Genomic DNA, 11,882 nt, shown 5'->3' with positions numbered 1-11,882 from the left:
AGTTTGGCCCATGCAGGCCTTTAAGCCTGTACTGCCTTCTGTCACTAGGGGGAGCTCTAAAAGCAATTTTAAATCAAATCCTGTGTTTGGTCTGTTTCTGCTGTAAACTCATGTCAATGTGTGAAATTCTCCTGGCTTTACTTTGTGATTTTTTTTTTTACCATAGACTGTATAAAATATGGGCGTAGTCTTTGTGACATCACCCGTCTTTCCTGAAACAGTGAAATGAAGGTAATCAACAGCCGCCCTACACCTGCAGCCACCTTCCTTTCTAACAGCTGTAGGGCGCCCGTCAGTCATGGAAGCTGAGCTGTATCTCTGATTGACAGACGATCAAGACGATCCTAATATCTTATAAACCACCAAGTTAGAAAAAAAAAATTCAACCCTGTACAGTGTGTGCCAGTAGCAAAAATAGCATTTCAGACAAAAGCCATTTTTGAACCAGGCTATAAATGTGTTTTTCAGTGCCATAAAAGTCACAAGTGAATAGTCGATGAACAGCAAATTAAGCACTTCATTTTTGGCACCACAGACTGTTAAAAAAGTGGACGTCATCTTGCTCAGCTCATAGTAAAGTCGCCACAAAAACTGCCCCCCCCCTGGTGGCTGGCTGCAGTATAGGTCAAAAAATCCATCTCCCCAGTCATTCCAGATGGGCTGTGGTCAAACTTGAAAAAATCTCATAGAAATGTTTCTCACGTCTGATTCTTGTAGTGAATTGAAGATATTATTTGGCTGCCTTGTATTCAAGTTCTCTTTGTTCTGAAAAGTTTTGTTTTCATTAGTTATTAGAGGTTAAAAACAAGGTTTTACGTCACGTTTAACGATGATTGACAGCTGCCGTTCTTGTGTATTTTTGGGGGGGATTGTAAAATATGTAGGGAGGTAGAGTCAAGAAGTGATTGGACTCATGAAAGAAAAAAAAGTTATAATTTTTGTCACCCGGCTCCACTCAGATTCTCCCAGAATCCCTCACAGTCTCTGTTGCGCAGACACTGGTTGCACAACAGCTTCAATAGCCACGTATACATGGACCCAAATATTCTGCTTGTATTCGGTTTATTTGCTCAAACGGAAAGAATTTAGCCTTTGTATACACCTCATTCTGAAAGAAAAGTGCCAATCCAAATGGACATTGAATCGGTTTCACAGGGGTGGAATATTCCTTTCCCCTAAACTGATTGAGGTATCATGTATCCACACAAACGGAAAGTTGTCAGGGTGCGTTCTTTCAGCGCATGCTCAGATATGATGTAAGACGCAGCTAGAGACGTTCCTCAACTTTAAAAATGGCGGCGAGCCGTCAGCACTGGACTGCTGCGGAAAGTTTGTTTTTGAACCAAACTTTGACAGAAATGAAGTAGGGCTGCAGCTATCGAATATTTTAGTATTCGAGTATTCTACTGAAAATCCCATCGATTTATCGAGTAATAAGATAAAATACATTTTTGTTTAGTTAAAGAGCAGTTATTTTTTCAAATGAAAATTTTTCTCTTTAAGAAATAGAGTTTTCTGATACAGCATGTCAATAAGAGCACTTGCTTTGGTAGCTCCAAAATTTGTAAACACACTTTGACACATTTTTTGTGCCTTGTACATCTCATCAAATGTTGCGGACCCAAATGGCACCCATTTCGTAGAATGACCCATTAGTCTCCAAACTCCAGAAAAGAGATTTGTTGCTAGTTGCCATTTTGTATAAGAGGTAGCTTGAGGGGTCTGAAAACTCTCTTAATATGGCCTCAGCTCTATTTGAAATACCACTCTTTGATCTTTTTAAACATTAAATGATTCCTTGAGGTTGAGAAAATTACTCGAGTATTTTTTGTAATCAAGTACCTTGAATCATTCGAGGAATCGTTTCAGCTCTAAAATGAACATGATATTAAGACTGGACGGACGACAAACTCGCAATACGGAGTATTGCAACACCGTGATAAACAAACTGTTGTCCTCCAGCTTTGATAAATCACGTGATGTTTACGTTTTTCTGTGCATGCCCCATTGACTATTCTGTTTGATTACAGCGGCGCATGTTGACCAGAGATTGGAATATTCCTTTCCATGTATACTATTGTTTTCGGAAAAGTCATTCGGAAAGACGAAAAACTCCTCATGTAAGTGCGCCTGTGACGGGGGAATTTTGGCTTCAAAACCGTACAATGGTCGATGGCGGAGCCACGCTGTCCACTATATATACAGTTGATGATCGGCACGGGTAGGGCTGAACAATTTGTCGTTTTCAGATCTAAATCGCAATTTTAGACAATGCAATTTTGAGATCGCCAAAGCAGCGATTTTTTGCAGCACTCCTGACTGACTCAGGATCTGTTGTGTCAAGTATTATACACATTCTGTTTTACAAATTTGTAGACAATCTATGTGTTAAAAGTGCTGGTAAGCAGGTCAACAACACAAAGCCTCTGTTTAGGAGTAGAAGTTGAGGAAAACAGATTATTTATCATCACTATTGATGATTAAAAAACCGTGAATTGCAATATCTGCCAGAAAAATTAGATCTTTTCCTAAAATCGTTCAGCCCTACATGTGAATATCCCAAAGCTTGATTTGAAGAAAAGTGTGAATTGAATTGAAATCACAATATCTGCCAGAAAAATCGCAATTCAATCTTTTCTTAAAATCGTTCAGCCCTAGGCACGGGGCAGATACAAGACGTTATGTTGATGCCAGTTGGCATGTCCTTTAGCTACAACAACAAACCCCCCTGATGAGCAGAGTCAGACCAGAGTCAGAGGTTTTCCGAGTTTTTCAGAGGCCACTGACGGCAACATGGATGAGGAGAGAGTCATCATGGAGCCAGAAAACCACTTATTCAGACATAGATACAGTTCATATATCAAGTCAGTAAAACTCGAGAAATGTGCAGACCAGCTTCAGACGTATTGGAAACAGTCACAGTTTATGAGCCAGGCACAGGTACAGAGACAGCAGGCGTATTTACACATGCAGCACAATATGAAAGCAACAACAACAGAAAAATGTATTACTGATACAAAAAGTTTCATATCAAGAAGATAGAGGTGGTCTTGGGAATGCTGATCCGGCTCTGTGTGAGGGAAAGGAAAGGATGCTCTTGCTGTGTTTCATTGTTGCTGTGTTTCATTGTTCCCGGAAAAAGACGCAAAAGTTGGAAAAAATAGGCGATTTTGTAAAAAAAATTTATGGTTTAGTCCTTCATCGTGTCCGCAAGTCCAAAGCATTTATGTGGATACCAAAAACCTTCATGTCACATGATTGGAAGTGCCTGTAAAAATTTATTAATTCCTCAATTAAAGCAAGAATCCTTCTTGTGGTTGAAAGTATCAATAACATTACAACAAGAATGTCATCTATCTCCAATAAAATTCCTGAAAAAGGACGTTTTTTGTAGAGAAAATTTAAACTTTAATGGTTTTTAAAACACTAATACTTCATAAACTGGTTTTAACTTTGGAAAAGAACAGCCAATGATTGGTAAATTCAAACATCTGTTGCTCACTTTAGGGTTTGAAAAGGTTAAAGGTGAAGAGGCTACAAAAACAAACATTTCTGATTTACACACAGATAAAAAACAGTCATTCAATGTGTGTCAGTCCTTTTTACAACAATACAAAATGTGGTCTACTTTCTACTTCCTGGCTTCATTTGTTTATTAAAAAAAAAAAGATCCTTCTCAGCTGGTCCGTCAGGATCAACAGGACGTATTTGGCTTAATTTGGTGAATCTAAAATGATTGTGAAACCAGACAGAAGACAGGTCTGACTGATCCAAGTCCCAAACGCTGAGTATTTACAGGTTTCTCTCGGCCAATAATCCCCCAACTTTTCACATTACAGGCATTGTCATTGTCTTCATCGGAGTCAGAAGCTTCATCGTTGTCATCATCGTCCAGAGAGATGTAGAAGAAGAAGAGGAGGAAGAGGGGAGGTGAGTGTATTCTGTGATTTCTCTCAGTGTGTAGACAGTCTCTGAGGCAGCAGAGGAGGAGGATTGTGGGTAGTGAGGTCCCAGCAGGTGATGGGGAGAACAGGAGGTCAAGAGTGTTGTGATTCACATCTCGGTGTCAGCCACGGGGGTCTGGGTGGCGGAGTGTCCGTTGGTGGTGGGGGCGGGGTTGTTCCCGTTTTCTGGTGGAGACTCGCCGTTGACGGTGGGTTTGTCGAGGGGCTCCTGGGGCAGGGGGGCCACCGACACCAGGGTGTTAGCCTGGTTCTCCTCATCCACCTGGAAAGTGTCAGCCTAAGAAAAGAAAACACAGATGGTGCAGGTTTCAGAGCTGATTCAGCATCGAAAAATGAGCAGCTAACAGTGCTTTGGAAATGTGGGAGGATTGATGGAAAATAAGACCAATGAAAGAAGAAGAGTATCTAAAAACACAAAAAACATTTGTTATAGATCTATAACCAGTAATCAAATTAAAGTATTTAATTCAATACATGGAAAATAATACCATCTAAAAAATAGGGCTGGATACAGAACTTTGTTTCTTTTACAGTATCGACCGAAACGCTTCTGTAGCCTAGAGTATCAAAAAAACCCTTGTCTTTTGGTGACAAGTTTCGGTCCCTCAAGAATAAATCACATGATCAGGATCCGATAATGCCACTGATGATTGGCTGAAACATTACATGTGGTTGCAGCATAAAGGTTGTTGCAAACTTAGCAACATTTCAGACCCCTCTAGTGTCTTGTTTTTAGGGGCCAAAAGTGACTGTATTAAATATATTTCAGGTGTATTCACGCTGTTACTTTTTCCAGTGACAGGTTATCGAAATAATTACTGTTTCAAGCGTTATAACACCGTTACTGACAGTGAAATGTGGCGCTTTACTATGTATCTGACCTGGCTCGCTCAGCCAGGAGCAAGAGAGAGCTGTAAATAAAATGTGGGGAAAAGCGTCAGACACAAAAGTAGTGTGTGTCCGATCATGTTGACACGTCTTTAACAAAGAGCTGATGCTCAAGTCAACTTTTCAGCAACAAATCTCACACAGCTACCTGTGTGCGTCTGTGTAACCTCCAGCCAGAGAGGATCTCATGCAGCGTCTTTGGATCAAACCAACTCCAAGGAGAGGATGCTATTTTAGGTTTGAATGTAAGGCACAAGTAGCCAACTTGTTTTGACTTGAAAAAAATATTAGCGATGACAGGGTCAACGTTAAAAATAAGGGGTTAGTCTGGGGAAATAACAAGTCGGGAGTGGAGTTAAAAAGCGAGTGTGACCCATGACGTATGATCACTGCAACCGCATCTCTCGACAATCATTTTAAACAGTCGTAGGGTGTTATAGGGCTGTGTCAGGCAAAAATGGCTTACTCTTAGTCAACAAGTCTCTAAAGTTGTAGCAGTGCTCTTTGTGTCTCATTGTGCTGACTCTGATGAGATTGAGCTTAATGTAAACAGACGCTTCACGATGACGTAGGTGGGCCATGGGCGTGTGATACCCGCTACAGTCTGGTTCATGTTGGAGTAGTGTGACTGCTGGTCGTACTCTCCAGAGGGGGAACTGCCCTGCGGGGGGCAATTGTGCTTCAGCATGGCACGGTTTGGATGGCCAGTGTGACCGCGTCCTAATATGCGTGAGTGCCAAGCGGTCTGTGGGACTAAAAGTGGTGTTTGTAGGATGAAAGTAAACAGACAACACTACTTCAACGTCATGGATGTAAAAGACAAAAACATACACGTGAGCCTTAATTCCCAGAGCAAAACCTGAAAAAACTGAATTCTTTTGCAAAATTTAAGGTTTTTGAAAACACTAATGCAAGAATTACTTTCCCTGGTAACTAGGGATGGGTACCTTTCACATTTTAAACGATACAGTACCAATACCCAGTAGGGCTGCCACAAACGATTATTTTTATAGTCGACTAATCTATCGATTATTTTTTCGATTAGTCGATTAATCACGATTATTTCATGTTTCAACCTAATTTGGCTTTTAAAATGTGCAGACCTTTATAATTCAACCTGTGTGTTGCATTTTCTCTGCATTTACCAAGACTTAGGTTCTCGCCTCTGATTGGTCAGCCTTGTGTAATGTTTGTTTGTTTATCTTTATTTCATTCATGATGACATAAAAAAGTAGGCACTATACAAAAAAAATCTCAAAATGAATGAAGCAGGTAACAGGGAAATGAAGTTGTACGCAGTGTTGGACAGACCACTTATTAGTGACTTTGGGCTTGTTTTCTAATGTTTATTTGTTTATTGGGGCTTTGCTCTCTGTATGATCCCGTCTGACCTCTAAATTCCACCGCAAGCGCCGCGCAGCGCACTTGAAATGTACTGCGGAGCACTTTCGCTTAGTGCTTTCTTATCGACAGTGAATTTACACTGTCGATAAGAAGCACTAGACAGGAAGTCACTGCGTAAAATACCCGAAAGATTCCAAATAAAACACAATGCACGGACTCTAAAACGTAACTTTCCCCCATATGTTATAGCATATGCCACATCTGAAGGCACGTGCATTAAGTAAACAGTCGATCGGAGGGTCCTAGACGCAACACAAAGGCATGGATGAAGAAAAACTGATCTTGGAAGTGGATAAGTTCAAAATTCTGTATGATCCCAAATATCCTTTCATAAGGATACAGGCAGAAAGGACAAGGCGTGGACTGACATATCAAAAGTTATGGGAGTGGATGGTGATCGTGTGATATCGCTATTCATACGAGAGCCTGTGACTCTCCGAGGACCAGCCCTCCCCCTCCAGATTGAGCGGAGCAGCGCTGCGCAGCGCGCTGCTTCCAATCGGAGCAAGACCACGGCGCTCCGCTGCGCTTGCGGTGGAATTTAGGGGTGACTCTCTCCCAGCTCTTCATGACAATGAGTTTGGTTTAGTTTCTATACATGCGCTATTTCGCTCATGCGCACTCCGCCCCTCCTCTTACCCGCTGAGTGTTACCGGTGCAGTGTGAGCTTGCGAGAGATCCATCAGATATATGTCCTCTCTTTTCAAAAGTTGGGGGAGTTTTGACACTAGTTTGTGACTCAGATCCTGAAAATCTGTCTGTAACAGAGAGTGAAGGGGACTCTCTAAATCACGTTATCAGACGCTAAACTCCGGGAGCTGTCAGGCTGTCCAAGTCGGAGATGCAGAGCCTCCGTCAGCGCACAGCTCTCTCTGGAAGTGGAGATTTCTCCTCATCAATATTCCTCACGAACTTAGTGATCTTTTCCCATAAAAGTATCCAATAACACAGCACCTCATGCTGTGAACTGACGTTACGAATGAGTATTACCTTCTGGTATTTGGTTTCACTAAGTGACAACGACAATGAAAACAATAATACGACGCGTCGACTATTAAAATTTTCGTCGATGAATTTTTATCGTCGACGTAGTCGATTATGTCGACTAATCGTGGCAGCCCTAATACCCAGTACCTGGCAACCAGTACCTGGCAACCGGTACCGGTACTCAACAGTACCAATTTTCGGTACTTTTTTGTATCCATGTGGTAAAAAAATATCAATTTGTTTAATAAAAAATATATAATCACCTACTCATCCACTCCTTCACAGTCACAAGGATACATTTAGGTACCTCATCATGGTACCTTTTGATTTTATGTGTATTGGTACCTGGTACTTTTGACAGAATTTGGTCAGTACCTGTAAAAGTACCTTACTCTGTACCCATCCCTACCAGTAACTAAAGACATTTACAAAGGAGTAATTCAGTTGCTAATTCAATTACTCATTTGGGAAAGTAATAAGTAACTATAACTAATTACTTTTTTAAAGTAATTTATGCAACACTGGTTCTCAGTATTTACTGACCTATCACTTGTATGCAACCAGTCTTTTGCACAGACAATCAGTTTTTGTTTAATTTTTATTGGAAAACGGCTCAGAGTGGGAAAAAACAGCAAAAAACAAAAAGACTCAAGATTAGTTAAGTAATGTGTAATGAAATTTTCTTCTTGTTAAAAGTGACATTATAAAATTGGCAAGCGAAGTGATGGTATCAGTATCGGTACCGGTAACAAAAATTTCTGACGATAAAGACTTTGAGAAAGAAATGTAATGGCTATAAATCCATAAAAAATGATTAAAACTTGACAATTTTGCAAAAGCTCAAACCTTTTTTCCAAGAAATATAAAGGGCAAGTTTTAGCTTTTGGTTGTACTTGACAAAGATTACACCCTGGATTATTTTCTGGGTGTAACTGGTGATTTCCTGTAAACCATCAGATGTTGGTGATCAAAGCAGATAAATATTTAACTTCTAAAACTCTTGTTGTGCTCTTCAGCTATGACGTGACAGGAAGGTGTGTGATTGGAGCTGGATTTGTTTTTCAGGGTGTAGCTGAAAAACAAACAGATGCATTCTTGGTTAATGAGATTTATGACTCTCAGCTGCGTGTGAGCTCAGAGGGGTGTTTGGTAATTGCTTTAATGTTTTGAGGTTAACAGTATGCGCGCTGGCTCGTTGTTTTGCTCCACCTTAAGGTGAAAATACGAACCTTCTGTTTCGGTTTGGTGAGATGCTTTGGTAAAGTTTTGGGAACAAAACTTGATGCTTCTGAAAGTCAGGAAGAAAAACACTAAACAAAGGCAGCGCTGCAATCGTTTTATCTGAAACACTGCATGGGTGCGCCCCCCCATATGTAAGCATTTTGAGTTATGATGTAATCAGCTTGAGAGGGGAAAAACTAAAACCACATGTGGATCACTGGCAAAGAGTTTAAACGGAGAAAACATGAAGGACTCAACGCTGCTTTGAGTTAAAGGACACATGAGCTGTGCATGTCCTCCATTAAACATGGAATAAACTGGAGGATAACCATACGTTTGACCTCACAGCCATATGTTCTCCAGTAAACAGTGACCTCACACAGTTTCCCTGTAGAGGTGGATCTGTTCGGGGTTTGTTTCTTAATGCTGGGTCTGTAAAGGTGCTAACTTAAAGATATATTCCTGATAAAATGTAATCTTCTGATTCCACAGCTCTACAAAAAAGAGAAATGTTTGTAGAGTCTCTTATCAGACAATAACAGTGTCCACTCACCAGTCTGACCCCTTTGGAGTTCTTGCGGTGGGTCTTGAGGTAATAACCAGCAACCAGCAGTGCAGCTAGCAGCAGACCAGTCAGCAGCAGCGAAACCAAAACCAGCTTCGAGTTCTTCCCCCAGCGAGGAGAAGCCTCCTCCACGTCAGTCTGTGGACACAAATAACAACAAAGTTACTGCTATTTAATCTTAAGCAAAAGATAAGAAATACAACAACCTAGAAAGTCTGTTTTTTGACTTGCTTCCAGGCGGGGACGAAACAAAAAGAGGCCACAGAGCAGACAGAAGATGACTCTGCTTATGTGGTGATTGAGTGTGGTGAATACAGTGTATACTGAATGCAAAGAGACAGAGGATAGGGGTGTGACAGACACACCCATAACCCCAGATTGTTCCCTCGACATTTGATAAAATGTTTCTCAGCCGAGTGGTGGATTGTTTGTGGGCTCTTTGTCACACAAACTGTCAGTGTGAAGCTTTTGGAAAAGTCTGAAGAAACAGGGAGTGTGTTTTTTTTTTTTCTCTTCCCTGGAGTCTGTTCCTGTCTGATACACCCATGAATCAAACAGTTTTTCTTGTTGGAGGCTTTGTGTTAGTTCAAGGGTCTACAACCTGTGGCTCTTTGACTCCTTTGCTGTGGCTCCTTGTAGCTTTAAAAAATATTACTGAAATGAAGAACTTTATATTTCTTACAGAGGATATTGATGATTAAAGTCGTTTACACTAAATAAAAAATGTTAAACATTTAGTTGAACTAAATATTTGTCACATCTTTCAGTAAAGTCACCGCTCTACTTCATCTCCTACAACATCAACAGCCCATCAACTTTCCATGCACCTGTGGCTAACTCAAGTTTTACAGCCCTGGGAAGATAACAACATCTACAAAAACACTAATCTGGGAAAAAAACAAACAAACAAAAAAAAAAAACAGATTTTAATTCTGTGAATGGATTCATTCTTTCCAATGTTACAGCTTAATATGCATGCTTGATATGAGGCAAGACTTTGGCGACAAAAAAATGATGAGTTGAGAAAGTGTTCTTTCAAAACTTAACACTTTTGCAAATTAATTAAATTTCAAGTTTTTTTTTTAATTTGATGCAATTTTTTAAATTTCAAAAACAAGAAAGTCAAAATAAAAAAAAAGTTTTTGCAAATTTTTTGAAAACTCAAATTTGTTTAAATTTTTCGCAAATTATTAAAATTTCAAAATTGTTTGAATTCTTTGCAAATGTTTAAAATATCTAAAAAAAAAATATATAAATAAATTAAAAAAAAAAACTTGCAAAGTTTTGGAATTTAACATTTTTTAAATTATTTCAATGTTTTGAAATTTCCTTTTATTTAAATTTTTGCATATATTTAAAAAAACACATTTATTCATTCATTTAAATCTCTGCAAATATATTGAAAATAATAATTAAAAAACAAGGACATTAAATTTACAGTTTTATCAATTCAAAATCCTTGTTTAGTTTATTATACATTAGATTTTAACTATTTTAGAAGTCTATACACTTTATAGTCCTATGGTGAAGACAAAGTTGATTTTGTGGCTCCTGAATGACTTTAATCCAGGTTAGCTGAGTCAAAATGGTTCCTATGAAAGTAAAGGTTGCAGACCCCTGGTTTAGTTGATTTAACTTTTTTTGTCACTGTAAATTAATATTTTAATGCCCCGTGACATTCATGTCAAGTGACACAACCAAAACACAAACCTTAACATGACTCTGCAGTTCACAACCAGACTTGTTATCGGACCGTTAAGCTAAAAACTGGCACTTATAAAGTAGTAATTCTCTTATACTGAATATACACTGAATATAGTAGAAGTTTTATGTCTGTGTCCGATTTTGCACGCTGCATCCTTCAAAGAGCTCATCTGAAGACCAGTTTTCTTACCTTATCTTTGATGTTGTCGTTGTTGAACTTGTTAGCCATCTCTGCTACATCATCTGCAAAAAAACAAACCAAAAAATTGTTAATAGTTGCTCAAAAAAGGAAAACTAGAGTCCCCTACTTCCTCAAAAGTACCCTGCTGAGATGAAAAAAACATCATAGCTGAGTTTGAAAACTGGTAGCCAAGGAGCTGAAGATAAATTTAAACATTTCCTCTTATAGGCTTCATGTGTTCACCATCCATCTCCATGAATATCACCTACCTTCAACATACTTTCCAGATACGATTATCTCATCTGTGTTGTCTTCCTGGTAGATTTCCAGCTTACAGTCCTCTCCACACAGCTCCTGCAGAACGCTTTCAATCTTCATTTTGGTTTCTTTCTGCAAACAGACCAAAATAAACCAGAATTAGAATCAAATATTCAACATCAACATCATGATCCATTATTTCTCAGATCCCTTCACTCTGTTTTCTTGTTTTTATGTCCGTAATTCTTTAAAAGCTGTTACTCCTTCACTCAGACATCAAACATCAGCCTCAAAGGCTGAATTAGCTTTCTGTGTATTTTTTCCACAGCAGAGCTCATCCTCTATGAGAGATAAATCTGACAGTAGGATCAGAACTTAACATTTTATTCAAAAACCTGATAAAAAAAAGTATTCTGCCCTCTTGAGGATTATCATTCCTCTACAGGCAGCTGAAGTTGTATTTTGGCCCTTTTCAAAATGACTGCTCTCATTAAATCATCTACATACTTTTTTCTTTTTTTTTGTTGAACAATCTAATTTTTTCAAGAAGTTATGGTAAGAATAATGTCTGCATTGTTACCTGTTGCTTTAAAAGAGGTTTTCTTTATTGAAAAAATAGGCAAAACTTAACTACAAAAGTTGCCAAACTGCCAAATTTATCAAATGTGAAACAAAATAAAAAAGCAGCATTTTGGGGGGATTTTGTTAA

At 39.0% G+C, this 11,882-nt stretch overlaps 1 protein-coding gene across 3 annotated transcripts in view; it reads right to left on the bottom strand.

Moving 5' to 3' along the window:
• Nucleotides 1-2,914: 2,914 nt before the first annotated feature.
• The window catches only part of LOC141793938 (uncharacterized), a 32,276-nt gene continuing 23,308 nt past the window's right edge, over nucleotides 2,915-11,882 (bottom strand). For 2 of the 3 annotated variants that reach the window (XM_074674827.1, XM_074674844.1), the window contains exons 5-8: nucleotides 11,185-11,305; nucleotides 10,925-10,977; nucleotides 9,019-9,168; nucleotides 2,916-4,242 (exon numbers count right to left, since the gene is read on the bottom strand). In XM_074674827.1, coding sequence (XP_074530928.1) covers nucleotides 4,054-4,242; nucleotides 9,019-9,168; nucleotides 10,925-10,977; nucleotides 11,185-11,305 — 513 coding nt within the window. In that variant the 3' untranslated portion in view covers nucleotides 2,916-4,053. Of the gene's footprint in view, nucleotides 4,243-9,018; nucleotides 9,169-10,924; nucleotides 10,978-11,184; nucleotides 11,306-11,882 lie in introns of all 3 variants that reach the window. The other variant, XM_074674835.1, reaches the window with a different exon arrangement.

Source organism: Halichoeres trimaculatus, unplaced genomic scaffold (assembly GCF_033239565.1).
Source record: "Halichoeres trimaculatus isolate MK-OKI-2021-1 unplaced genomic scaffold, fHalTri1.1 fHalTri1_scaffold_1, whole genome shotgun sequence".
Taxonomy (NCBI): Eukaryota; Metazoa; Chordata; class Actinopteri; order Labriformes; family Labridae; genus Halichoeres; species Halichoeres trimaculatus.
Note: the sequence above shows the minus strand (reverse complement) of the source record. Positions and strands in the feature narration are given on the sequence as shown.